Below are 27382 nucleotides of genomic sequence, written 5' to 3' on the forward strand. Positions count from 1 at the left end.
GAGGAGGTTGTAGCCTCGCTCTCAGATAGAGGGCAACGGCCACGCCTTCCCCCTATCCAGCGCCATGCCGTGATTGGCTATTCCTCCGCGGTGGGGCGGGACGCCGGAGCCCTTGGGTGGAGAGACATACGCAAATGAAGGGAGGCGGAAAGGTGGGGCTATCTGGATGGGAAAGGAGAGTGGAAGGGCTGGCGCGCGCTCGCGGAACTTTCGATTCCTCTCGTTAGGGAGAACCAGTCGCCCGTCTCCCCAACCAGACGGGGTCCCGGTAGTCATTTGAAGAGCAGAGGTGGACCCCGATGGCTCCCGACGTGGACCAAAAAGGTTTCACTTGTTTAGGCGCGGCAGAAGAACGTTTAGTGATGTCCATGCTTCCCTGATGGCTTTCTGCCTCCCCTTCATATAGGAAGCAAATGAACTGGGCTGAGTCGGGAGTGCCTGCGACTGTTTCCTTCCCTGCTCCTGGGGAAAGGCCGTTCAGAAAAAACCGTGGCGGCGGTTTAGTAAGGGCAGCGAGCTTGCCTCTAGGTTACGCACGGAAAGTTGATATTTATTGATACCAACTTTTGCATTTATTTATTGATTTTATTCCATCGGGTGGCTTTCAGAATAAATACATAAACATTAAAAGTGTAGCGTCGGATGCAACTCAAGAGGGAGTTAGGACTTAGGTAGAAGTATTCTTAACATATTTTTAATTAAATAGTTTTGAACATTTTCTTCATCTCTTCTACAGTATTGATTTCTTAAAACAGTTACTCATCTTTGTATTGAGGAGGCCAGACGATCAGCATAAGTGGCAATTGTACTGGCAATGTCAGGGTTTCAATACTATTGTTACACTTTTGTTACAATTTTCTGATCTTATTTTGAAAACTTTTTAATAGGCCAATGTGGCTTTATGTATAGTATTATCAAAGCTATATTTTGGGCCCACTGTGATGTTCAAAACCCGTTTTTCTTACTAGAGAAAAAAATTCAACTGTTCAGAATAAATGCCTTTTGTCATCTATTCTAAAAGACAAACTCATACTTTAACTGAAGCAAAAACTTTATCTTTAAAGTTGTTTAGTATAACAATGTAATCTACACTTGTTTTGAGGTGAAATGAACCTGAATGTGCCACATATACTAGATTCTACCCAGAAACAAAACATGAAAGCAGTGCACCCTGTAATTAAACATAATTGTTTTGCCATTCCATTTTACAAATGAGACCTTGATTCTCAAGTTTTCTTTTGCTACTTTTTCATTGTTAGGTACCTTGGCAGCATAGTTGCTTCTAAAAACTTACAAAAATTGATAACAGATAAAAGCCACAGATTCTTCTTCCTTTTTCCCAATGAGTGTGGATGTATAGTTTCTATTTTCTAGTATCTCAGGAGTCTTATACTGCCAGTAAGGGGATAACCAGTGTTGAAATGGAAGCAAATGACTGAATGCATGCAATAGTTTTTACCCTTTAATCTCTTGTGGGATTTATTCAAATCACCATAGAAAAATACCATTCTAGAAAATTAAACAGAAATTTAGCCTCTTTTGGTTCTATGATAGAAATATATTGGGGCATTTTCAATATAATATTGAGGGTGAAGATTCAGTTCACCACTATAGTAGTATTTGCCACAATTGCAACATAACATTATTAAACAGAGTATTATAGTTTTTCTGTTTGAAAATCTTGTTTTCTATTTAGTTCTCTAAACTAATTCTTAGAATAGCTTTGCATGTCAGCCATACATTTGTCACATAGAAATAATATAATCCAATCCAATCTGTAGGATGTATCTCTGTAAAATGTTCACCCAAAAGCCTCTTTTATAGAAAGCTTTTTTCAGAGAGTCAATAGCAAGCATCAGCTAGAAGGCATGCAAGAAAAAAAGTACTTTGACTTCAGCCTACTCAGCTATAACAAAAAGAATTTTGTTTTCCTTTATTTAGCCATACATTATTTATAAGGTGTCTAAATTAAGAATTAGTTTATAATTTACTATTAATCTATACATTCTAATTAAATATGTTTACATCTCTGGAATTAACAATTAATTGCTGTGTTGCTATTCGTGCAATGTTATCATTGACTTACTTTTGGATGTACAGTAACATCTATTAAAATCTGGAAATACCAGTACAAGGTGAAAGAACTAAAAGTTTACATACAAGATTTTTAATCTCACATTTTTCCAGTTTTAACAGAGGGAGGGAGGAACTTGTATCATTGTATCCACAGAGAAGCCAATTGAAAAACACTTGTAGGATTATATTTTGAAACAATTTAGAATTCTATTTTAACAACAATATTTAAATATTAAATATATAAAGTATATGTCTTTAATAAATAATATGTATTAATATAATATTAAATGCTAAATAATATTTAAATAGCATTTAAATAATAAATATAAATATTTTATCTTGGCCTTCTTTCTGAACATTCATGTATAAAATGATAGCCTTCTGCGTGTGAACTCAAACATCTAATTGACAATAATTACCAATGATCATACAAATACCTTTTGATAATATTATTGTTTCAGTGTGTTGTTAGTTGTCCAGAGTCATATCTGCAAGATTCGCAGCCATATAAATCAATTGATTAAATAAAAAAACCTCTCTTGAGCACATAATTATATATATGAACACTATCTTGTATTCTTGTCATCCAGAACTAAGTAATAAGTGGATAAATTTTGATTGCAAAATATTAAAAACAACACCTTAATTCAAACAATGAAGAACAAGAGTTAGATCACATGGATATGACCACCATCTTGATTTTTTTACTCGTCTATGGACATTCCTGATGCAGAAAATAATGTAATTGAATTTCACAGTATTAATCAGAATGTAACTAAATCCGAACAATTTTATTATGTTCTTTATTTTTGTAGCCCTGTGCTATTATATTACGAATGCAAAACAACCAAGCATATCCCACCTTTATCAGTTCAGTACAAAATGTTTACTATTTTAGGTACATAAATGATCTTTAAAGCCAATAATTTTGGGTAATATTGCAGCTGTTATGTACATAGCTACCAGTGAAATAGAAAATTTACCTGTGGAAGAAATTAAAGCATTGAAATATATTAAATGCCACCTCTTTCTAGTTCTACTGAAAGTTTTTGTGGTGCTCAGGATTAATGGTTTCATTTTCAATTCTCAAGACAATAAATTAAAAATCCAAAAACATTTGTCTCACCTGGAAGTCATTTCACCAATAAAAATACTAAAACCAATGTTCTAAGAAGAAAATAAAAAAGAAATTAAACTTAATACTAAAATTAACAGTTAAAAGATATATGACTTTACAAATTTTCTAAACACCAGAATAGTCAGCCAAACACGATTCCTGAGCAAATGTATTCATTAGTTCAGCAGCAACCTGAAAAAACAGTATGAGATGGGCGAATCTCTTAAGAAGGGGGGAATATTCAAAAGGGCCTTTTGCAAATCAAAATGATCAGGCAGATTTCTAACTATTGAGCCTATATTGGTGGTCCTCAACTTACAACGACAACTGGAACAAAATTCCACCTCTAAGTGATATGATCTTTATGTGAATCCTACCCGATTTTACAACTGTTTTGCCATACTTATTAAGCAAACCACTGTGGCTGTTGATCAAATCAGGTGATTAAGTGATTCCAGATTCCCCCCCCCCCATTGTTGGAAAGCCTCTGGTAAAGTTGCAAATGGTGATCACATGATCCCAGGATGCTGCAATTGTACATATATGCTAGTTTCCAGGCACCCAAATATCGATCATGGGATCTATGATGGCAATAATTGTGAGGACCAGTAGTAAGTCAGTCTGTTCAGCATCACTGCAATTTTGAGCAGTCATTAAGCAAATGTTCATAAGGTGAGTACTTCCTGGAAGAAAGCTTGTTTAGGAAACTTATAGGCATAAAGAAGTATCTGACCCCCTCTGGTTTATAAGTTCCATTGGCCCTACTGATCATTTTTGGGCGTCAGTACTAGATAATAATATCCAAACTCAATACCAACCAAAGAACTTTTTAATTTTTCTTACCAGCTTCACAGTTGAACTACAAGAGCAGATTCTGACAATTGCGCTGGGAATGTAAACCAGAGCTATATTTAGCATATATTTTATGCAAATATTTAATACTGATTTGTATTTGAATTCTCATACAGTCTTGAAGCAAAGTTTGCCTAACCATGGTCAGATGAATCATGCTGAATCAACAATAAACAAGCCACATTGTGGCTTAGGACAAAACAGCATGTATGTATGCATTTATTTTAAAGGTTTATTATTAAAAGAAATCACCAAAATGTACTATGTTTGATTAAACATAGTACAGATGCCAGGAGCAGTAAACACAGTTTTAAAGTGGACTTTCATTTTCTTTCTCAAATCACTGCTTTGGTCACAAGCTACTAAATGCTCTGATAAAATTACGTTGCTGCAGATGTGAATTGAGAAAGAAAAATGATCAGGGAGCAAGCAATGGCTGTGAATTTGCTATTCAGCAGCAAAAGCAAGTCCAGGCAAATTTCAGGAAAATAATACCGGTACTTTTGGTTTGTATTATTTATACATGTTTGAGGAGTGCTTTAGTTACCTTCGTCATCAGGATCAATGGTTGCTATCACCATATCTTTACATAGAAAAAGCTATACAGTTTGTTTTGAGTTTTGTTCCTTCCCCCTCCCTCCAATATTACTGGAGTGGATTACTCAGCTTGGTGAATCATATTGGTAAAGACGGTAATAATTTGTTGCTACACTTTATCTTTGACGAGCACTTCCAATCCCCTTTCATTTTTACATTCTAAATTCTGTAGCATGCTGACTAGCCCTACATGGGGCAATTTCTCAGCCTGGTTCTCCCCACTCCTGCTTAATTCAGTGCTACACTCCAGCCAATTCTTGAAATTCTATGACTCATGTTTTCTTAAGAAAAGCATTCTATGCAAAGATGCTGCAGAGAAAGGAAAAAAAGAAGCTTTTCTTTAGTATTCTGCAGTTACAAGTATATTTCATGTATTTAAAAATTCTTATTGGTTTTGTTACCATTGTTTTTATTTATTCCATTTGCTGTCGTGCTGTATGGTACCACTATCTCCAGAAAACAATCTGAGCTATCATATTATCATTGCAGCAATATAACTAGCAAGCATGAAAACCAAATAAAAGATAAAAAAGCAAATTAATAAAGAACAGTAATGTTCAAAAGCCTGATTTAAAAAAAATAGTATTCTCAGGTATTAAGCATGATAGTACAGGTATTAAGCATGATTAAAATTCAGCATACTTTAAAGACTGGGCTTGGCCTTTAAGTCATATATTCAGCATCTCTAAGAAAATTCAAAATATTCGAATAGGGACTCCTGCAACAAATGATGTTGAGGACACAGCTGTTTTTCAGAAACAGCAAATGGTAATACATGTAGTTCTTGACTTATGGCCACAATTGAGCTCAACATTTCTGCTGCTAAGTGAAGCAATTGTTAAATGAATTTTGTCCTATTGTACAACCTTTCTTGCCACAGTTGTTAAGTGAATTACTGCAGCTAGCAACACAGTTGTTACATGAATCTGGCTTCCCCCACTGACTTTACTTGTCAGAAGGTTGCAAAAGATGATCACATAACCGTGGCACACTGCAACCATCATAAATATAAACCAGTTACCAAGCATCCAAATTCTGATCACATGACCATGGGGATGCTGTAACAGTTGTAAGTGTGAAAGCCAGTCATACGTCACTTTTTTTCAGTGCTGTTGTAACATTAATGGTCACTAAACAAATGGTTGTAAGTCGAGGACTACTTGTATCTAGCAAACCATGATTTTTGAAAACGGTAGGATTGGACATAGTAAAGTGCTTTGGATGAAAAAACACCAGATTGTAGATTGGACTGAGAAGTTCTAAAATGTTTCTGGAAGAAGATGGTAGTAAGCACGTTTAGTATTTCTGCCACAAGAACAAGATCATTTGGACACTAGGAATTATGCCTGATCAGAAGGAACTTAAATATACCTATTATTCTTCTAAATAACCACTGAAATTCTTGTCAATCTTTTTAACAAGCAGCACCATTTCATTTGTCTGATGTTTGAATTAACAGACATAATTTCTCAGTGCATCTTGCAGAGTATATTTTCAATAAGCATTAAAATTACTGAACTTTCATCATTTTAAACTGGGTTGTTTTTTTTTTTTTTTTGCTTGTTTCAAACCAGGGAATTTAATGAACCACAAGATGGTGCTCTTTTGAAAGGCTATAACTAATTTAAATTACTACTCAAGTATCTATGTGTTCTACATTGTAATACTATTGTTGTTATTGTTAGTTGCAAAGTCGTGTCCTACCCATCACGACCCCATAGACAATGTTCCTCCAGGTAATACTGTAATACTGTAGTGAATGTGTTTTCTGGACATAGAACTTTATGTGGCCAAAGTAGAATTGATGATGCCCTAGAGAAAAGTTGGGGAACCATGGCACTTTTATGACTTGTGGACTTCAACTCCCAGAATTCCTGAGCCAGCAAGTCTACAAGTCATAAAAGGACCATGGTTCCCCACCCCTGCTCTAGAGGAAGCCATTGGAAGATTGGTGGAATCATCAAATTTGAACCTGTAATTTCATTGTTCATGTTGTTAAAGGGGATCTTAAGGCTAACAAATGATGTTTGAAGAGATGTAATGGCATATGCACAGTTGGATGGAACCCAAAACAGGAATGAATATTGTGCTGGAACTGAAGTCTCCCTTTCTGAATCCTGAATTTCTCTCTTTCCCTGTATCCCAAGTATCTTTTATGTTCCACCAGAATCTTCATAATATGTTCGGTCCTAACTATATCAATATAATTTTCTTTCAGTTTTGAGCCAGGCTGTAGTTCTCATTACAGGTAGTCCTTGACTTACAATGATCACAACTGAGCCCAAAATTTCTGTTGTTAATAAAGCAGGATTGAATCATTGTCCCACTTCCCAAGATTGTCATTGGATGCTTTTTAAAATTGAGATCCTGTTTGGTTTAGTGATTAAGACACCAGGCTAGAAACTGGGAAACGGAGTTTGTCTTGTCTTAAGTCGGCTAGTTTGAGAGCCGGCTAGTTTAGTTCTGAATTGTCACCTTCCTGCAGATGTTTTCTGCAGGAGCTCATCTCTATGGAAAATCCCCCCCCCCCAACAGAAGATTGTGCTGCCATTTCTGGTGGGAGGAGCCTTTGAAAATGTAGCTTCAGGAGCCAAGGTGTCAGAAGTCAGAAGATATAGCCATAGATTCTGATGCTAGACTTTGCTACGCTTTACAACTGCAGGCTGACAAATTGTTATGGCTTACATTATTATGCTAAATTTTGATTATTTGAGTATTGTATTATTAATATACTATTTTATTGCTTGTGAATGTCTAAGAGTTGAAATAATTGAAACAATATAGAAGCATTTATAAATAATGAATAACATCTGAGAATATTTTCAAAATCAGTAGATCAACGTTTGTCTTAAGCAATAAAGCCATAAATGTCAAAGCTCTTATTTTAATCATACCACATATTATAGTGTTGAAGTTATAAATTGTCTATCCAATGATCTTGTACATTTTCTGCAAAAAGCAAAACCAATTTATTATGGCAAAAAAGTTTTTATGACTTGCAGTCCTCTTCACTGGATGCATGGAATACTAGCCTGAGAGTTGATAAAGGCCGAGTAAATGTATATGATAGTATGTTGGGTGATTCCAGCCACTGTAATTTGAAAACCATGTTTCACAGCTAGGTTAGTTTATTAATAATTTATGTAACAAAGCAGGACTTTAAATGGAGAGGCCAATTCTAGGTTGGTAGTAGGGATTATAAAAGAACTCAGAGAGAAACTGAATGTTGGAACCACTGACTAGTATAACTACCTATATGGTTAGTCACACAATAAAAATGTGACACAGACATTCTTATATGGATAGGCTAATTAACATATGCCATGTGACCACAGCACAAGGCCACATATATGCCAATCATTTTTTTATTATGCAAGTTGTATGAGGACATATAATAGAAACATAGGAGTGTGGGTTTTTTAAAAAACAGAGTGCAGACTGATTAATTCTTCTCGTTTCGGCATTTGCTCTAAGGCAGCGGTTCTCAACGTTTGTGTGACGGCGACCCCCGTCACACAAACGTTCTGCGCATGCGCGGTGCGGCGCGCATGCGGGGCGCTGCCCCCTGAGGGGAGAAAATGGTGGATCGCCTTCTTTGGCAACCCCTGAAAAATGGTCAATCGACCCCAAATGGGGTCGCGACCAATAGGTTGAGAAACGCTGCTCTAAGGACTTCATTCTTTTTTGAATCCAGATTTGATCTGGAAAGGAAGAGAAGTATTTGCACAACCAATAAGAAGGAACATAATGAAGAATAAAAGGAGAGTTTGGTGCTGTGTGATCCTGGATTCAAGGAACAAACAGCAGAAAAAGGGAGCGGGACTTGAAACAGGTAAGAGGAAAAAACAGCAGAAAAAAAAAGCTGGATGATACATTGCAAAGTGAAAGATGAATACAGAGCAATGTCTATTAAATTATTGTTCAATTGTAGAAATGTATTAAAATCAGTGGAGGATGAAATCAGCATAGTGTTGTATACTTAAGACTTCTACAGCTATATAGTTAACATTATACTATTCTGTAATGGATTTTTATTTATTTTGCAGGTGCTCTTTGGATTTATATATGACTTCTCATCTTTTTTAATTCTTTGTTCTTGCCAATTCTGATGGGACTTAAGCTCCACTTAACCAATACTGATCGATCCATTCAGAACAGTCTTTCTTTCTTCTTCCAGAATTGTGAAGTTACATATAGTTTACCGATATTATACAGGGTATCCCAAAAGTCTCAGTGTAGTTTATATGTCTAATGTGAGTACACAGATATATAGAAGAAAACAACATGCAGGTTATATATTTTGGTTTCAATTTTAAAAATACAGCAGAGATAAATTATTGTCACTTGAAAATTTGGAACCAAAGTATAGTTTATGAATCAGATGCAATAAAACCCATAAGCCATATTTTATTATACTGCTTTTCTATAGATATATTAATACGTTGTTCCTTTTAGTGGATTTTCCAGGACATACGGAGTTTTAAAAATATATATTCAACTCTTGCTGACTGATCAGTACAATCTTACATCTCCAGCACTGGCCACAATCTGCTTTGTTGCCTTTAAGACCTGATCCAGAAGCAGTACCTGGGTAAAATATTTAGTTGCTTACTATCTTTTCTTTTAAACAATAATACAAAACCATGTTGTTGCTGTTTTCTTTTTTGTCTCTTTTTGCATTTTCTTTATTTATTCATTAATTCTTTTATTTATTAATTCAACTTATATCTCACATATGTGACTCTGTGGTCTGTGTACATAATGTAAATGTATAGTATCTCTTTTACACTATCACATGAACAGGAGTATAAGCAATAAAAGTTTTTTTTTTTCAGAAAGATGTTGCTTTGTAATATACAGTTGTAAAAGGCCCAAGATGTCTGACAATATCACACTCTCACTTAGGGCTGAGGAGGGTGACAGAGCCAGAGAGATTGTTGTGAAATTCCTTTTAATATCTTTTGGGAAAGGTGAAGTGATATTTATTCCCTGGAAATTGTTAGATGATCCTTCTTAAATTTTGATAATGGGGCAAAACCAGTTCTCCTTTCTTCCAAAGATGCTTTGAACTGCAGATCTGAATATGTAAACATTGAAAATCTGCCTCTTTTAACCTAGACCAGTGGTTCTCAACCTTTCTAATGCCGCGACCCCATAATACAGTTCCCCATGTTGTGGTGACCCCCAACCACTTATACATCACTGGGTGCCAGGGGCATGGCCAAAGAAAAGGAGGAAAAAAATGGTGGACAGCCTTGTTTGGCGACCCCCGTGAAATGGTCGTTCGACCCCAAATGGGGTCCCGACCCACAGGTTGAGAACCACTGACCTAGACTGTGGGGCAGAGGGAATTGACTTTCAGCTCAGTATATTAAAAAAGGTTACAGGTGCCTTTCTCAGGAGATGAGATGGAAATAGTAATCTTTGATTCTTTTGATCTGTGACCCTCCAAATGTCAGGTTTCAATGCCCAATGCCACCGGCTGTTATGGCTGGTGGGAACAGCCCTTTGCAGTGTTATGGCATCATGCCATAAGCTTGTACCATGTACAATGTACGTAGAAAAAGGTGGGGCTCATGTTGCTGGCCTGTGGTAGAGTATGCTGAGTGTTGAAGGTCTACAACTTTTGGAGATCCATTGTTTTCCACTTACGGGGTGGTGGAAGAAGAAAGATTCATCACCCCTTGTCAAAGCTTATACAATGAGTTAAGATTTCTATCATGAGTATGGATATACTGACATTTCTTTTTCTAATGTTGCCATAGCATTGCTTCATCACCATAGCAATTGCTTTTTGGGTATCGTACATGTCCTTTAATCATACTTAACTCTTCCCCATCATAATATCCTCTGACATAATTTTCTTGGCTTTAACTACGGTTGGGCATATTGGCATGATGATTAGCATTGTTAGTCAGGATTTTGAAATCTTTTTTCAAACCTGATTAATATTATACCATAATTACAATGCAACATGTTAAAGCTCAGAAAATGATATTTGTGGAGAAACTTTATGGGGTACAGGGCATTTATAGTAACCTGTAAGTGTTATACATGCACCAAAGAATTCTCAGTCTGAAGTACTTTAAAATGCATGCTACAGTACAGTTACTTTCAGTACTATCGGTAGACCTTAACTTATAACCAGTTGAGACTACTCATTTCAGTTGTAAGTCATGTTGGTTGTGGGTCATTATGCGACCAACCAAATTTTATGATATTTTTGTTAAGTGAATCACCATTGTCATTAAGTAAATCTGAATTGTTAGGCAAAACCATTGTTTGCTATGAGGTACTTTTGCTGAAACTGAGAAGTAAATACCATTAAATACCAGTAAATACCAGCAAAAGATGTCTCAAATTGAGAACACATGACTTTGGGATTCTGCAAATGGTTATAAATAGAAGCTGGATGCTGAATAATCAAAATGTGGTCACATGACCACAGAAGGGGTAGTTGTCAGAACTTTGGAACCAGTTCATATGTACTGTATGTAGAGGTCCATTGTACTTTTGAATGGTCGCTAAGCTATCAGTGGTAAGTCGAGGACTACTTGCATCTTATCTGATTTAGTGCATATCGAAATTGCTATCAAATATGTCTTTCCCCCAAGCCCTGCTGTCTTGTCTTATTATGGCAGAGGGTGTTCCTGGGAGAGATGAATGAAAAACATTGGTATTGTGACTTCCGGTCCTGCGCGGTAGCGACTGGTCATGGGCTTGTGGCCCGCCGCACTCCCGTGGCTAACTTTCATCCTACCTGGAGACTCTAATGGGTCCAAGCCGCCCCAGAGAGGCAGTGAAGAAAGAAGGGTGCCCCAACGACTCTGGAATGACAGCGGTCATTCCATTCATCTTGGGGAAAGCCTTCTAACCCGACAGGAGAAAGGCTGTATTTCATCGATCAGCCCAAGCTACTTGCAACCAGAGTCCAAAAGAACTAACCAGCACTACAGTAAACAGTGTGATTGAAACTGGGTGAGGAGTCTGATTTTCCCTTTTCTAACGTACACTTAATTTCCTGGAAAAGATCCCCAAGAAGCAAAATGCCTCCAAAAGTGAAGGAGGGGGACTTCCGCTCTATCCTTATACTAACAGAAGCGGCGAATTAAAATTTCTATGGAGGATCAAAATATATGGTAGAGAAATAAATTTATAAACTTGAAAGCTAAAATTTAACTTTGGACAAATTTAAGATTGTTGAATGGTTAAGACTCTGATTTTAAAGTTCATTGTTCATATTGAAAACTAAATAGATGTTGACACCTAGTGGTGGATGAAGATTATGACAGCTATGATTTCCATAGAGAACTTGCCAAAACCTGGGAAAAGATAATCTGTGTTTGTGATCTTCAAATCTTTAATAAAGAACAGCTGTGACAAAAAAAGACAACAATCTGGGCTGCAGACAAAGAGAGAATTATAAACTTTAGAAAAAAATCTTTTTTGAACTCTTTGGATTACAAATATCTATTAACCGGGACTCTAAAACTATTTGCAGATAAGAAGGAAAACTCCAACTTTTGGCCATCATGGATCAGAGACATGTAGACAGAATACACCAAGAAAACATAAATACCTCTCAAGAGGAGATATATAGTATACTGCAATTAATTCAAATAACACTGAGTTCAAATCAGAAAGAAATCCAAAATAACAAATCAATCTATCTCTAAGTTAACTTTACATAAAAAAAATCTTCCAGGAAACAACAGTAGAGAAGGAGCAGACAAAACAAATAAGTGGACATAAACTGAAAATAAAGACTCAAAGACAGAACTTAACAAAGCAAGAAAACATGATTTAATCCTAGTGGGAAAAAATTTACAAGAAATGGAAAAAACAACTTATCCCTTAATTCTACAAAATAAATCTGAGCACAAAAAAAAAAACCAGATTGGATAAAATGGAATGGAGAGTTGTTGAAAACATTAGAGAGATAGGAAGTGATAAGAGAAGAAAAGAAGGAGAAACAGAAAAAGATTTTCAAGAAACATGGAAAGGCAAAAGCCTCACATAAAGACACTTTATTCGATTTACTTCTTATATCTATAGCAACAGTCATGAATATATGGGAAAACTTTTTGATTCAGCAAAACCCATTGATCAAGAAAGATACTGGTCAAAGGAAAAAGATCAAAGTGAAAATTAAGAAAATATATGATGGGATCTACCAGAGAGAATATTTAAAAAAGAAACATTTCTTTGAATATGGTTAAAGAAATAGAAAAGATTCTGAATATATATGTCACTCTAAGAGAGATGAATTTCTTCAATAATAGTATGCTTCCCCCCCTTTTTATTTTATTTTTTGATATAAGTAATATAATACTGCTGAAATGGCCTAGATGAAGAAAATGTTTTAGATAATTAAATGTGTCCGAATTTAGGGAAATTATAATGTATAAAAAAGAAAAAAATGTTTTGAATAAGAGTTAAAGGATTAGATGACTAGACACATTAAATGGAATATTTAAAGATTAAATATATTTTTAATCATGATTAAAAAGAATAAGAAATTTTGGGAATGAATATATATTAGTTTAGGAGAAATATATATTTTAAGTAGTATTTTACTTTTTATGTTTCTTTACTCTTGCTCTTTTTTCCTTTTCTTTACTGTTTTTACCTATTCTTTAAGAAATGTAAAAGTGTTGAGATGGTTTATATGGGAAAAATGGATTTAAATCTTTAAATGTAATTATCTGTTGAGAAAATCTTAACCAGCAAGAATACTTTGAACTTTATGGGAGAAACAAATCTAAATAAGGACGATAACAGGATATAAGATGAGGCAACCAGAATGATTAGATAGAAAAAAAATATTATATTGATGTGATCATTATTTCTAGGAATATTGGGAAAAATCATATATGTAACAGTATTTATCAAAATAATAAGAACGGTATTATTTCAAGATTTACAAAGTAGATATTTTGGGGAAAGGGGGAAATCAACTAAATATACTGTGTGGATTATGGATTATAGAAACCAATTGTTAATTATTTTTCTTTACAAATGTAAACCCGGCAAACACACTGTTTACCAACTATTAAATGATTTACGTTTTAAAAAATCAATAAAATATATGAAAAGAAAAGAAAAACATTGGTGTTGTATACCAAAAGTATATACTCCCAGCAGAGTTACTCAAGATGTGATGGTAATCCGGTTGCCCAGCTAAAGAAAGCAGACCTTTATATATACTGGAGATAGATGATCATTTTAGTGACCATGGCAAATGCATCCATTCATGTGTGTGGGAGAAGACCATGGGAAACCTCTATTTGTACAATGAAAACCCCATTGATAGAAAATATAAAATATTAATACAAAATTATATAGTGCTGGATAATGTTCTCTGATGACATTTATCCTGCTATTGAAGAAGAGATGTGGCCAGATTAAAGCCTTTGGGATGTCTAGTTGGTGATACTGCCATTCAGAAAAATCTGAAGTTATGCAAATTATAATGGGAACATGGAGAGTAAGAAGCACGAAACAGGAAAATTCAAGACAATAAAAGATAAAATGAAACTACTATGCACTGACATGTTAGGCATCACTGAATTGAGATGGACAGGGGTTGGCTCAGATCACACCGTTATTACTCAGGAGTGAAAAACAGTGGTATGGTGTTGCTTTTATACTTAGGAAAGCCATAGCAAGAATACTAATTGGCTACCATGTAATCATTGCAATCCATTGGCTGAAGTGAGAAAAATTCAACTAAGGCAGACTATTTAATTTGAACACACTAAAAATATGCAGATATAATAGATATCTCTATAAGATACTTGTTCATTTCTCTTCATAGGTGCAAATGCTTTATTATCATGATATTCTATGACAGTTAGAAGCCAACTGAAAGTTGGAACTTCATATCACCAATGAAAAGATTATTATACTTATTATGATTTATGAGAAGCTTTATGAAACATTTTCCAACAAAGCAATGCATCAAACACTCATTGCATTGTTCCAGTATAAAAGGTATTTCAAAATTACCAATGTATTTCTCTGGACAAGCAAAACCCAGGTTCTGATTCTGTACATTTTATACAGATATCACTAAAAATGAAATAAATGGAACATATGTTTGTGAGTGTGTCATCTAGTAAAGATGTTAAACTGTTAAAAGGGTCCTTTTAACTACTGTGGTTTGTGATCTTTGTGAACGTACTTTATAAGAGAATTTCTTGTCCATGAAAACAAAGTTGGGATAAAATATCTCTGGTAACAATTAGTGTTAAATGTTTATACTAGATGAATTCTTAAAGGCAATTTGGATACTATTGCGTTATGAAAATTAAAGACACTTTATATTAAAGATTTTCTATGAGAAGTCTTCTCTGTTTTATTTTGGGATATAATTACTTTGGGCAGCTGTAAAACAAATAATTAGATAAAAAATACTTTAGCTTTTTGTGCATTTTACCTGGTTTAATTAAAATAAAACATATTTTTACTATTTATATATTATATTGAACATTTTATCTTTGTAGGGGAGATATGCTAGCATAAACTTTAGGACAGTACTGCAAATCTATATTTTATTTGATTTTATTTTAATAGCGTACTAATGACAAGTAGGGTTTTGTCTAATCATTTCCAATTACTTATTGCAGAAACTTCCAATTTGTTACATTAATTATTACATAATTGTTGGATGCAAAATGGATGACATGAACACGCTTCCATAACCATTCATATTGTGGCTGATTTTATTCTTTTTGCAATTTCATACTTCAGGATTTAATCATATTTCTTTCGTTAGAGCAACAGGATATTTTTGAAGGCCAATAGAAATAAGTGATTAGCCCAAAGTTTGTCACAAATATTTCACTTTATAAAAAAATTAAGAAAACATATTACAAAATCAGATGGTTAATGAACAGAGTATTGTTCTGCCCCAGCAATGGGTTAATTATCCAGATTATGAATTGATAATTTAAAGTTGTTTGAAAATTGCAAAGCCTTCTTGTTTAGATTTTATGCAAGATTTTGCAAATTTTGCCACCTTTTGGAATGCTTCTGAAAGTCCTTCTCCTGTAAGTGCACAACAGGGTTGTACATACCAGTTTTGGTTTTGGCAGTGCTTCTTCATGTTGAGTCTCCGAGTTATTTCTTCAGCGCTCAGAGCTCCAGGAAGATCCTGCTTATTTGCCAGGACAACCACCGGTACATTTTTTATACTGTCGTGTCTTAAAATAAGCTCCAGCTCTTTCTTTGATTCTTCCAAGTGCCACTTGTCAGAGCTATCAACCACGTAGACCAAGCAATCCATGTCTTCCAAATAGTTGTCCCAAGCAGTCCTCATTTTCTGCTGACCTCCAACATCCCATATTGTTAAGGTCATATCTTTTGATGTTTTAATCATCTCCACATTAAAACCAATTGTTGGCTCTGTTAGGAAGACTTCATTACATTTTAGCTTGTATAAAAGAGTGGATTTCCCAGATGAATCAAGTCCAAGCATTATAATCTGGGCTTCTTTGATTTTCAGTGGTGTAGAATTTCTAAGCCCCATTTGTTAAGCTGTTAGTTTTGTTTGCTGTTCTCCTTATGGGTTTGGTTTGTGTCTCGGAGAAGAAAGGCTAGTATAAGAGGAAGCAACAGAGTATCCGGTTTCTGCTTTGCAATAAGAATAAGGTTGGGCATGTATTTGTTTTATGACTTTACCTGCAAACAGAATTTTACAGGTTATCTAAGCATAGACTTATATTGACATAAAAAACAGAAGTTGATTAATGCCAAAGTAAAATACATATAAAGGTTTTATTGTTTTACTCTTGTGACATTTCTCTTTAGACATATTACTCTTAATATAAGGGTAAGTATTATTTTTCACAATATTATAGTACAAATAGTCCTCAACTTAAGACCACAATTAAGCCCAAAATTTCTGTTGCTAAGCGAGAAGTTGTTAAGTAAATTTTGCCCTATTTAACAAACTTTCTTGCCATGGTTGTTAAGTGAATCACTGCAGTTGTTAATTTAGTAACACAGTTGTTAAGTGAATCTGACTTCCCCTTTTGACTTTGTTTGTTAAAGGTTGGAAAAGGTGGTTGCATGACCCCAGAACATTGCAATCGTCATAAATATGAATCAGTTGCCAAGCATCTGAATTTTGATGATGTGGCCATAAGTTTGCTGCAATGGTCATAAGTGTGAAAAATAATCATAAGTCACTCTTTTCAGTGCTCTTGTAACTTTGAACGGTCACTAAATGAACTGTTGTAAGTTGAAGACTTACAGTATTCTTATTAAAGCACCCATTCCATACAGTATTCTTATTAAAGCACTCATTCTGTGACTTTCTCTGCCCAGATTCCCATCATTGTCAGGCTCTATTTTTCAAGCTTTCTTGATTAATTTTTTTACAGCATCCAAATCTCAGTTGGTCATGCTGTTTTTCTGGATAGGGTTTCATTGGACTTCATAGGAATGAAATAAAGCAAAAATGTTCACCAGAGATCAATGTTTTGGTGAGGCTGAGGGGGTGTGAGGGAGCAGTGGCAAAAAAAATAAAAAAAATAAATCAAGATTGTGCTACAATCATGCAATTGAAGTCCTGTCTTTCTTATGTTTATGTGATACTGAAAAAGGCAGGGGTTTTATTGCATGGTAGTAGCCATTATCCTCCTTTTTTTGCCTCCCAATAACCATGAGAAGATTGAATACTTTAACAGAAATAGCATACAAATATCCTTCTGGCTCTTGTAAGTTACCAAGTTGTTTATTGTTTCTAATTTAGCTAGTTGTTAAGCTATTTTTTAATTTTCCAGAGAATCAGGGATTCTTGCTTAAAATGGGCCTCTTTGAACTGCTTGCGCAAAACCCTGGATTACGAAAAATTTAAAAAATTCTGTAGAGAAATTGTAAACTTCTGGCTGGATGAGTATAGAATTTAACTGAGGGGCTTACTCAATGGTGGGATTCAGCCAGTTCGCAACAGTTTAGCAGAATCAGTAGCTAATTTTTTGTTGCCCAGGCCCAGAACGGACTTCTGGAAGCGGCATCCACACAGAGAACCGGTTGTTCACATATCTGAATCCCACCACTGGGCTTACACTTGAAATGCAGTCATCCTGCAGGGTTTAAATGTTTCATTTTCTCCTTGGATTAATCTCAAGAGGAACTGAAGCTGAAGCTAATTGCAAATCCTGATTGCTAGAAACAGGCATCTTCTTGAGATCAGCTATTTTAGAATTTATTATATTTTGTTATTTAAGAAACTAGATAAATTTGCATTCAATTGAATAAATATATATTTAATATTTTAGTGCACTCACTGAGAAGGGATGTTGACTTTTTAAACCAGTGGTTCTCAACCTTTTTAATGCTGCGACCCCCAACTGATCGTAAGTTGAGGGCTACTCAACCAGTCGTAAGTCGAGGACTACTCAACTGGTGCAGCACCGTTTGCAGAATGGGACTTTTAGTGGGCTCAGCAGGGCAGAGACAGCCTGGACAATACCTATTGGCTTTTGAAAGCCAATAGGATTAGACTCTATTCAAGAGAGTCTATTCTATTGGCTTTCAAAAGCCAATAGAATAAAAGGGAGTAGCACAGCTAAGGAAAAGGAGAAAAAAAAAATGGCGGACTGCGTTGTTTGGCGACCCCCATGAAATGGTCGTTCGACCCCAAATGGGGTCCCGACCCACAGGTTGAGAACCACTGCTTTAAACTATCTTGCATTAAAAGGCAATTCTGTGGTTCATTTCCCATATCATGCTAAACTAGTGTTTTTAAATCATAAATTTACTAAACAAAATTCTTATGGCAATGTTTACTTATCATAATAAGCTGTAAACAATACTATACAACATTTAAGGTCTGAGTGTCATATAACTCTAAATCACAACCGTATAAAAACATTATCTTTTAGTGCGACATCTGAACATCATAACATTTTTTTAACATTGTAACAAAACTAAGAGTGAAGCTGAAGTCACCTGTCCTTGAAAGAAATGAAATGATGGAATAGAAACATACAGCATTACATGCTGTCAATTAACCGTATCGGCATAACTAAATCATGAAACGCACATTAAGTCAATATTGCAATGTTTCTCAGGTTGGTGCAGTGCTGGCAATGAACTTTGAGTTGCAGTCTCTATACAGCTATACCCTGGATCCGAGTGGCTGTATTAAGACTATATTTGAATTTGCCTATTGTATGAAATTATTTGTTTTAGTCATAGTTTGTTGAATAAATCATGCTTGGTTGGGTTCATTCAGTCACTAAACCATATGCTTTACAAAACATAGTGGCTGGGTTTGTTCGTAATGCTAAACAAGTCACATTATGGCTTAGTCAATCCAGGAATATTTTAATCTTTTCTATCTAAAGCCTGGTTTCGATGTTTTCTGAAGTATTCTTACATACCCATATTTTGTGAAGAATAACATTTATTAAAAACATGCTACAATTCCTTCCCACTTTAGTGATAAAAGTGTCCCATTGTATCTCATTGTCCCTTAGAAAGCATTACAGGGAAGGGAAGGCTATTAAAACATGTAAAATGGGTTGAAATTCATTTATTTAACATATATAGCTGCTCTTCTCACGTACGTGATTCTGGACAGCTCACAACATTAAAAACAATTAAAATACATACAAATATTAAAATAAAACAAGAACTAAAAAACAACCCAGCTGGAAAATCATAAAAAGCATACTCAACATAGCCTTGAAATGGCCTCCATTGCACACCCAATGTGATGGAATGTAGTAAGGTGATGGATGATGGATTCCCAGGAGGGAGGGGGTATATTCCAGAAATGTAAGAGGCAATTTAATTTAGATATTTTATATTAAGATGCTGGGCTTGTCAGCTGGAAAGCCAGCAGCCCAGGTTCAAGACCTGAGTGCCAAGTGATGGGGTGAGCTCTTGTCTTCGTCCCAGCTCCTGTCAACCTAGCAGTTTGAAAGCATGCAAATGTGAGTAGATAAATAGGTACCACTTCTGGGTGACTTTCGCTGGGAAGGTAACAGCATTCCAAAATGTCATGCTGGCCACATGACTGTGGAAATGTCTTCAGACAGCACTGGCTCAATGGCCTTGAAACAGAGATGAACACCGCCCCCTATAGTCGGCAAAGACTATCGTAATAAAATCCACAGGAATTTTTTTTTATTTTGTAAAAAGGGTGAAGACAGCCTCTCCTTCATATTTTACAGAATATATTTTAGATGCAGTTAATAGAGTCCTCAGTCTGGCAAGATTTTGTCTTGGGGTCATGTGATGGCTATTGGTGAGTTTCCCAAGCCAGCTGCTTACAAGCAAAGTCTGGGGGGAAGCCAGATTGGCTAAATGACCATTTGGTTCACTTAACAACTTCAGTGATTTGCTTAACAACTGTTGAAAAAAGGTTGTAAAATCAGGTGTGATTCACTTAACAACCGTCTTGCTTAGCACAATTTTTTCCAATGGTAATTTTAACTTTAGGACTACCTGTGATGTGCCTCTCCCAACTAAGACAGGATCCTGTTTTTTTTAAAAAAATATTGGGACGGCATGGTTAGTAACCGAGAACCATGGTACATTGAATTGATGGCTTTCTTCCCAGCTCAGCTTGTCTGATAATTTTCATCATTCATGTTTGTCTGAATAGTCAAATAACAGACAGGAATAGTATTAAGAAGATGAATAAGAAAGGCAATATATAAGCGGTATATAAGTCTCATAAATAAATAAATAAATTCTAAAAAGATAGAAGAATTAAGGCTTACATGAATGATTCAGCTGAAGTGCACCTCGCTCTAGTTATGAAGAAGATATGGCAAAGGAGAACCAGGTTCCAGTGGAAAAGGTAAACATTAAACACAGTTGGGACAAAGTGCTAAAACTGACTGAATAGAAAATCAAGTTAAGCAACAACCAGAAGTACAGGCAAAATGGGATAAGTCAACTAATATAATCCAAAAGGAGTGGGCAAGTAAACTTGAACAAGTTAATAAACAACTAACAGAATTGTATTGTCAGCTTTCAGAGGTTGGTTTGAGTGCTAACATATATCTGATATTGGGATGCAAATTGAGCATGCTTTTGATGATAAAATATGTTACAAACTTTGGACCTGAACTGGCTGATATACAGGATCAGAATCGAAGAAATAATTAACTAATTAGAGGAATCTGACAAAATGTAGAATAGTCTTCTTCAATGGGATAACTTGTCTCAAAACCTCATGACAAGCTACCTTATCATTACAAGCCAAACTCGTTTGAAGATTGACAACCTGATTTAAAGCTTTTAGATTAAAGATGTGGAACATGGCCATAGGTTTAATCAGATCTAGGTTTAATCAGATGCAAACACCAAGGGCTATAATAAATAAAATGCTTGGGTGAGAGACAGAATTTTGCAAAATGCTGATGAGCGTGAATGTATAAATTAGAAGGGAGATAAAGTCTTTTCCCCCCAAAAAATATTAGTCTAGCTATGTTCCAAAAAAACAAAAGTATTTAAGCCTTTAAAGGAAGAATTACTTAAAAGCAAAATATGATATGAAATGAAAATTGTCTTTCAAGCCATATTATTTTAATCATAAGAAAGATAAACAATTTCTATGTATTAGGAGAAGAATATGAACCAATGGAGAATAATCTGATATTTGAAGAATTGGTATTCTTTAATAAGACAATATAATGAAAAGTTCTCCTGATGTTTGGAATGTAGTGATTTGTTGATAGTTATAAAATAAATATTTCATATTGTTTCATGCTAGTTGGGAAATGAACAAAGTACAAAAAATAGCAAAATATTATATAGAAGTACAAAATGATCTGAGAAGGGAAATATAAGTACAAAATGATCTGAGAAGGGAAAAAACCAGAGCTCAATGAAGCACTTCCTTAAACTAAACCAATTAGAGGGTTAATTACTGTTTATATGTGGCTTAAATTGGATGGGGGATATGAATTAAGAGAGGATTGGGTTGTAGAAAGAATATGGGCAAGGGGAAGACAGTTAAAAATAAGTTTTAAAGAGTTTGCAAATTTAATTTCAAAGACTTTGACTTATAAATTTTCACTGTTGACTTTATTTTGTCAGAATGATAAGCAACAATAGGTTTCATGCAGTTTGTTTGCACCAAAATTTAGGGGACAAATTTGAAAGGTTTTGTGTGGACAGTTCCAGAATTTTCTTCCATAGTAAAAACTCAAAATTAGCTGACCTTCGTTTGGGTGAACAAATTATACTTAGATACGCTATTCAGCAGTATAGTTCAGCATGTTTATTTAAATGCATATAGAAACATTTAATTGTTATTGCTGCCAAAAGAAGATATTCAAGTAACTGAAAGCAAAGGTTCATGTAGTTTTGCCACACACAAAGATGGAGGTTTGGATCGTTTTGCTCAATGAATAATTGAAAAGGCATTTTTTAAAACAATTGTTTAATTGAGTTCTCTGTCTAATCTTAGGACTTGTTTAAGAATAGACCACATTTTAGGTCATACCTCCGCAGAAATACAGGTAGGCCTCGACTTACAACAGTTCATTTAGTGACCGTTCAAAGCACTGAAAAAGGTGACTTATGACCGTTTTTCACACGTACGACCATTGCAGCATCACCATGGTCACGTGATCAACATTCAGATGCTTGGCAACTGACTCATATTTGTGACAATTGCACTGTCCCAGGGTCATCTGATCATCTGTTTTGACCTGACAAGCAAAGTCAATGGGAAAGACAGATTCATTTAACAACCGTGTTACTAACTTAACAACTTCAGTCATTCATTTAACAACTGTGGCAAGAAAGGTCATAAAATGGGCTAAAACTCACTTAACAAATGTCTCACTTAGCAACAGAAACTTTGGGCTCAATTGTGGTTATAAGTCAAGGACTACCACTATTGAAAATTCAGAAGGGTTCATGAAATGTTAAGCACTATTGTACAGACGGTTGCATGCATCTTCCCAGTTATTTCTTCTCTCCTCTGGCCCCTTTAGAAATCTCAGCTGCAGAAAGATGTAGATGTAACGAAAGCTTATTGTATAATTCTGTTGGAATGCAAGCAAATGGTAAATTTGCCTTTTCTTTTGAAGAAAGGCAACTGTAACTTGAGACGATTTGGGGCGTAAGAGATGAAGTTACCAGATGGCAGAAAGAGGTAGCTGCTCTTGCAGTGAAGTGAAGGAATTCAGCCCAGTAGAGTCAGATTTGGTTAGAACTTGGATATACAATCACCAGAAAATCAAAGGGCTTTACCTTAAACTGAGAAATGCTGGAAGAACACACTGGCAACTCCCCCCTCCTCTTTTTAATTGTTTCCATGAACATTACGTGTACAAGAAACTGAGCTCACATGTGTCTTTAACTTTACTTTTAGAGAGAAGAGAAAGGATTAACAGTTGGCTAGAGGGAAAAGAAAAGGAAAAAGGAGATTTTTTTTTTTTAAAAAAAATGATTCTACTTTTGGGCTGCCAAAATTCATGAGACATTAAAATTTCTGTATCTCTTTGTTGCTATTCAATGCATTCTCTGAGGGCACAGTGGCCTAGCAGGTAAGACACTGGGCTTATCACTAAAAGATTAGTAGTTTAAGACCCAAGTATTGTGTGACAGGGTGACCTTCTATTCTTGCTCCAGGTCCTGTCAATCTAACAGTTTGAAAGCATGCAAATGCAAGTAGATAAATAGGTACCACTCCGGTGGGAAGGTAATAACTTTCTGTGCACCTTCTGTGTATACTCATGCTGGCTACATGACCACGAAGTGTCATCAGACAATGCTGGCTCCTTCAGCTAGGAAACAGAGATGAACATCACCACTAGAGTCAGACAAAACTGGACTGGGGAAACCTTTACTCTCTCTCTCTCTCTCTCTTTTTTTTAGCATGCTCTGCATTTCTGTAGCCCAGTTCTTGTAATCCACTGCACACAGTGGAGCTTGGCAAAAACCAAAAGAAAAATTTGGCTTCCAGGGTCCCTAAAGTCAGGATCTACTACTTCTTGTGTGTAATGATAATAATAAAAAACTGTTGTCTCTTTATCAATAGTCTTACACATCTCTATCATAGCCTCTTACTCCCTTTTTTTTTCCTAGGGGACATATTGTTCTGTTATGTGGGTTGTTTTCATTATGACTGATTTTTGGGGGCCATCTCTCTTAAGTCTCTAGCAGATATTTTAAAGTTCACTGAACTTAAATTGGGGTATTTGACTGCCTGCAGATTTGTTACATGGATCATATTTGCTTTCCAAAGAACAGTTTTATACTTTTTAAGGGCATATGAGTCATATGTTGTACCCAGGTAGTTGCCTTACGTTGCAGGGTTTGAATGTTAAGTCAGCAATGAATGGTTAAGAATCTGTGTGCATGTTTAATAATTATTCTGTTTTTGCTGCTAAGAGAGTGCCAAAATAACTTGGCACAAGTTTTAGTTTTGGTGACTGGATCTCTGCCTGAGGCAGCAAAATGTCTTGGGCATATCTTATTTATATTTTGGCACAGCCTTTCTTTGGTATCAAGCAAGCTTCTTTTTATATGCCCAGATATTTCAATTAATTTTAATCCTCAATGGAATTAGCTACTTTTACTTGATGGTTACACAGATTATGTAATGTTTATATTGCCAGCTTCTATTTTATTCTATTTTCTTTTTAATGTGTGTAACGTGACACCACAAAGAATACGTTATGTATACAGTAACAACACAAGTGTTTTTAGAATAAAGTTGTTGCAATAGCACACAAAATATTGCTTTTTTTTGTATTAACTTTGTTTACCAGTGACTGAGGCTGCATCTTGCCCAACTGCTGGAATTAGCTGACAACCATTTCTGGAAGACAGACATGGATGACATCACCCTCCACTGAGGATGCTTTGACAGTGAGATGAAGATCCATGGAGATGACTTCATCCACGCAAACAGTTGCCAGTCTGTTCTAACAACAAGTCAAGAGCTAAGCATGGATGTCACACATTGACTGGGCTTGCGCAAATTATTTAACTAGGTAAGTTAGACCTAGCATCAAATTGGCATTATATTCTAAGCCTGGTTAATGTTAACCCTGTTTAGGTTTTTATGGTTTAGTTTATCACAAAAACCCAGCTTTGGACACTATATTTTGGCCACAAAACAGTTTCACTCTGTCTCCATCAGCCCTTCCCCCTGGGCCCCCCAAAACTGTGACCTGGACAACAGGGGCCCGTCTGCCTCGGATGCCTCCTCTGAGCACGTTCCCTTCCCTCCTTCGGCCCCACATGCCCCCTGGTCGCCCAGGGCGGGTCCTGTTCAGCAAGCCCTCTGCAAGAGGCTCTCGGCCATGTTGGCCAGCAGCCTTGGAGCCGAGATGCCCCACTCTTTCAGCCCTGCCACACTGCCTGCTCTGACCTCCTCCCAGAGCACCTCTGCCCTGACCAAGCACGGCCTGTTCATGGCCCCCCAACAGCAGCAGCAGCCACCACTGGCCCTGGTTATCTCCCATGGGCCCTCCCCCGTGGTCCTGGGCTCCCAGGTGCCCTGCCCATGGCCACGGCCTTCACTGAATACATCCACATTTACTTCAAGGGCCAGAAGATGGACAGCTGCCTCATCAAGGTCACCAGGGAGCTGACCATGTCCTTCCCAGGGGCATCCGGGTCTTCAGCAGTGCTCTGGCCCTCCCAGTCCTCAGCTTCTGCCTGCTGCACATGGTACCCATCAAGCAGTTCCTGTCCAATGCTAGCCTACTCTTCAGTGACTCCTCACAGAGTGACCCCAGCAGTAGAAACTTCTGGCTCAACATGGCCGCCCTGACTGGACACTTCCAGAAACAAGCTGAGCAGGTGGGGGCCACCCCCTATTACAACATGATCCTGCTCAGATGGGGCTGCAGCTGGGAGTGCGTCGTGGAGGCCACCCGGGTGAGCGTGGACTATTGCTATACTGCTGCCCTGGCTCAGTCATGGCCCTCACCAATGTGCAGGTGCTGCTGCCCATCAAGGAGCCCATGGCCAATGTCCAGCCCTGGCCAAGGCCTGCCGGAACCAGGAGGAGAAGCGCCTGCTCTGGCAACTCCTGGGCATCCCCAGCACCCAGGGCCAGGGAGGCTCCGGCCACCTCCTGGCCAGCTGGGAGCGCTTGGACGGCCCCAGAAGGCCCATCCCAGTGACCGCCCAGTTCACCAGCAAGGGCAGCATCACCTTGGGGGCCTATGTGGAGCTGGTGGGCAGCGGCTACCAGATGTCGCTGGTGAAGAAGAGATTTGCCACAGGAATATATCTCACCAGCTCCCAAACATCAGCGGCCCTGGGAGGTTTTCTCCCGAAGTCTTCTGGGAGACAGAAATAATATATATATGTATTTTAAATTATTTTCTTCCTGGATTTTAAAAGTTTTTTTGGGGGGAAGCCTGGCTGGAGGCCTGGGAGGCCAGAAGAGGACATGATTCCTTGAACCTGGACCCCATACGTGGCCACGACTTTTCTCCCTTCCTCTGCTTTCATCCAGATTGCCCGTCTGCCTCTTCCGAAGCATGACCGGTTGGTCCTGCCTCGTTCTGGAAGCAGCCAAAGGGAAAGGCCCTGGTGGGAATGTTGGCCTTTTAATAAACATGTTTGTTTTTTTCTGGCTAATCCATGATTCTGCAGGGCGTTGTGCAAACCTAGAAAATTTATTGAATCAGGAATCAAGTTAAATATTTAACATGTATGTGTGTGTGTGTATATATGTATATTACATACAAACAATCCCATTTAAAATGAAGTCTTATTCAGGTCTGTAAAATTGATTGCCAGAGTTTTTATGGTTGGTGCTTTTTTCACATGGATTGATGCACTCCCCGTGGGTTGGATTATTGACTTTCAAACTAAGTATGATGGGGTTCTGTATATGTAATAGATGCAGACCTAATAAAAAAAATGATGATGACGAAAGCCAAATCCTAAAAATGCAGCTTTTTAACTTTTAGTCTATGGATTGTTTAACTCAACTTGGACTTTTAACTGGGATCATTATCATCTTCTGCTTCCCAAGACATGAAGATGCCTGTTTTTAAATGACATGGCCTCATGATACCATCTTTCTCATCTTCCTGCAGTTTTAGCCTAATAACCCTCAATGTTTCCAGTATTAAACTAGCTTTTCCCCTCCTCACTTTTCCATATGAGCAATCTATGACATTTCACTGACAATGTCAGCAATGATGACACTCAAGGGCTATCATGGATTCCTGCCCTCCCCTCTAATCTCTGAACAATGCCCTCCATAGGCATTTTGACTTGGATTGATGGATAGCTCTTTGAGAGGGGCAATTGTTTACGTTATAGAACATAGAATCATAAGGCTGGAAGAGACCTTGGAGATCTTCTAGTCCAACCCCTTGCCCAAGGCTGGTGACCTTGTACCATCCTGAAGAAATGAATGTCCAATTTTTTCTTGAAAACCTTCAGTGATGGAGCACCCACAACTTCAGGAAGCAAGCTGTTCCATTGATTAATTGTTCTCACTGTCAGGAAATTTCTCCTTAGTTCTAGATTGGAGTTCTCTTCAACAAGCTTCCACCCAGAGATTTTTTAGAACAATGGATGTGGCAGAGATATTTATAACAGAGACTATCAACTTTGGAAATGAGATGCAATTGTTCGGAAAGTTTTCAATTAAAATCCTAAGGAAAGATTTTATTATTAAGAGCCAAATGAAGATACTTGATCCTGGATGGATTGGAGATTATTGAGGTTATCTATGATAGATAAGAAACCATTGTAGACTTTTTATGAATTAATTACAATAACAGA

General features: G+C 36.7%; 1 protein-coding gene and 1 long non-coding RNA gene across 3 annotated transcripts; one reads left to right on the forward strand and one right to left on the reverse strand.

The window, feature by feature from the left end:
- The first annotated feature begins 136 nt into the window (after positions 1-136).
- Positions 137-27382, forward strand: LOC120316013. 2 transcript variants are annotated; one of them, XR_005558841.1, is made up of 3 exons: positions 137-324; positions 24394-24618; positions 25176-27382. It is a non-coding gene; the product is annotated as an uncharacterized LOC120316013 (long non-coding RNA). The 2 variants fall into 2 exon arrangements; XR_005558842.1 differs by lacking the exon at positions 137-324 and adding an exon at positions 22445-23166.
- ARL14 (ADP ribosylation factor like GTPase 14) lies at positions 14443-20540 on the reverse strand. Its single transcript, XM_039361111.1, has 2 exons — positions 20383-20540; positions 14443-16324 (listed from the first exon to the last, which is right to left on the reverse strand). The coding sequence occupies exon 2, from the start codon at positions 16170-16172 to the stop codon at positions 15594-15596; it is 579 nt and encodes a 192-aa protein (XP_039217045.1). The 5' UTR covers positions 16173-16324; positions 20383-20540; the 3' UTR covers positions 14443-15593.

This window comes from Crotalus tigris, unplaced genomic scaffold (assembly GCF_016545835.1).
Source record: "Crotalus tigris isolate CLP2741 ecotype Arizona unplaced genomic scaffold, ASM1654583v1 scf7180000019200.1136910, whole genome shotgun sequence".
Lineage (NCBI taxonomy): Eukaryota > Metazoa > Chordata > Lepidosauria > Squamata > Viperidae > Crotalus > Crotalus tigris.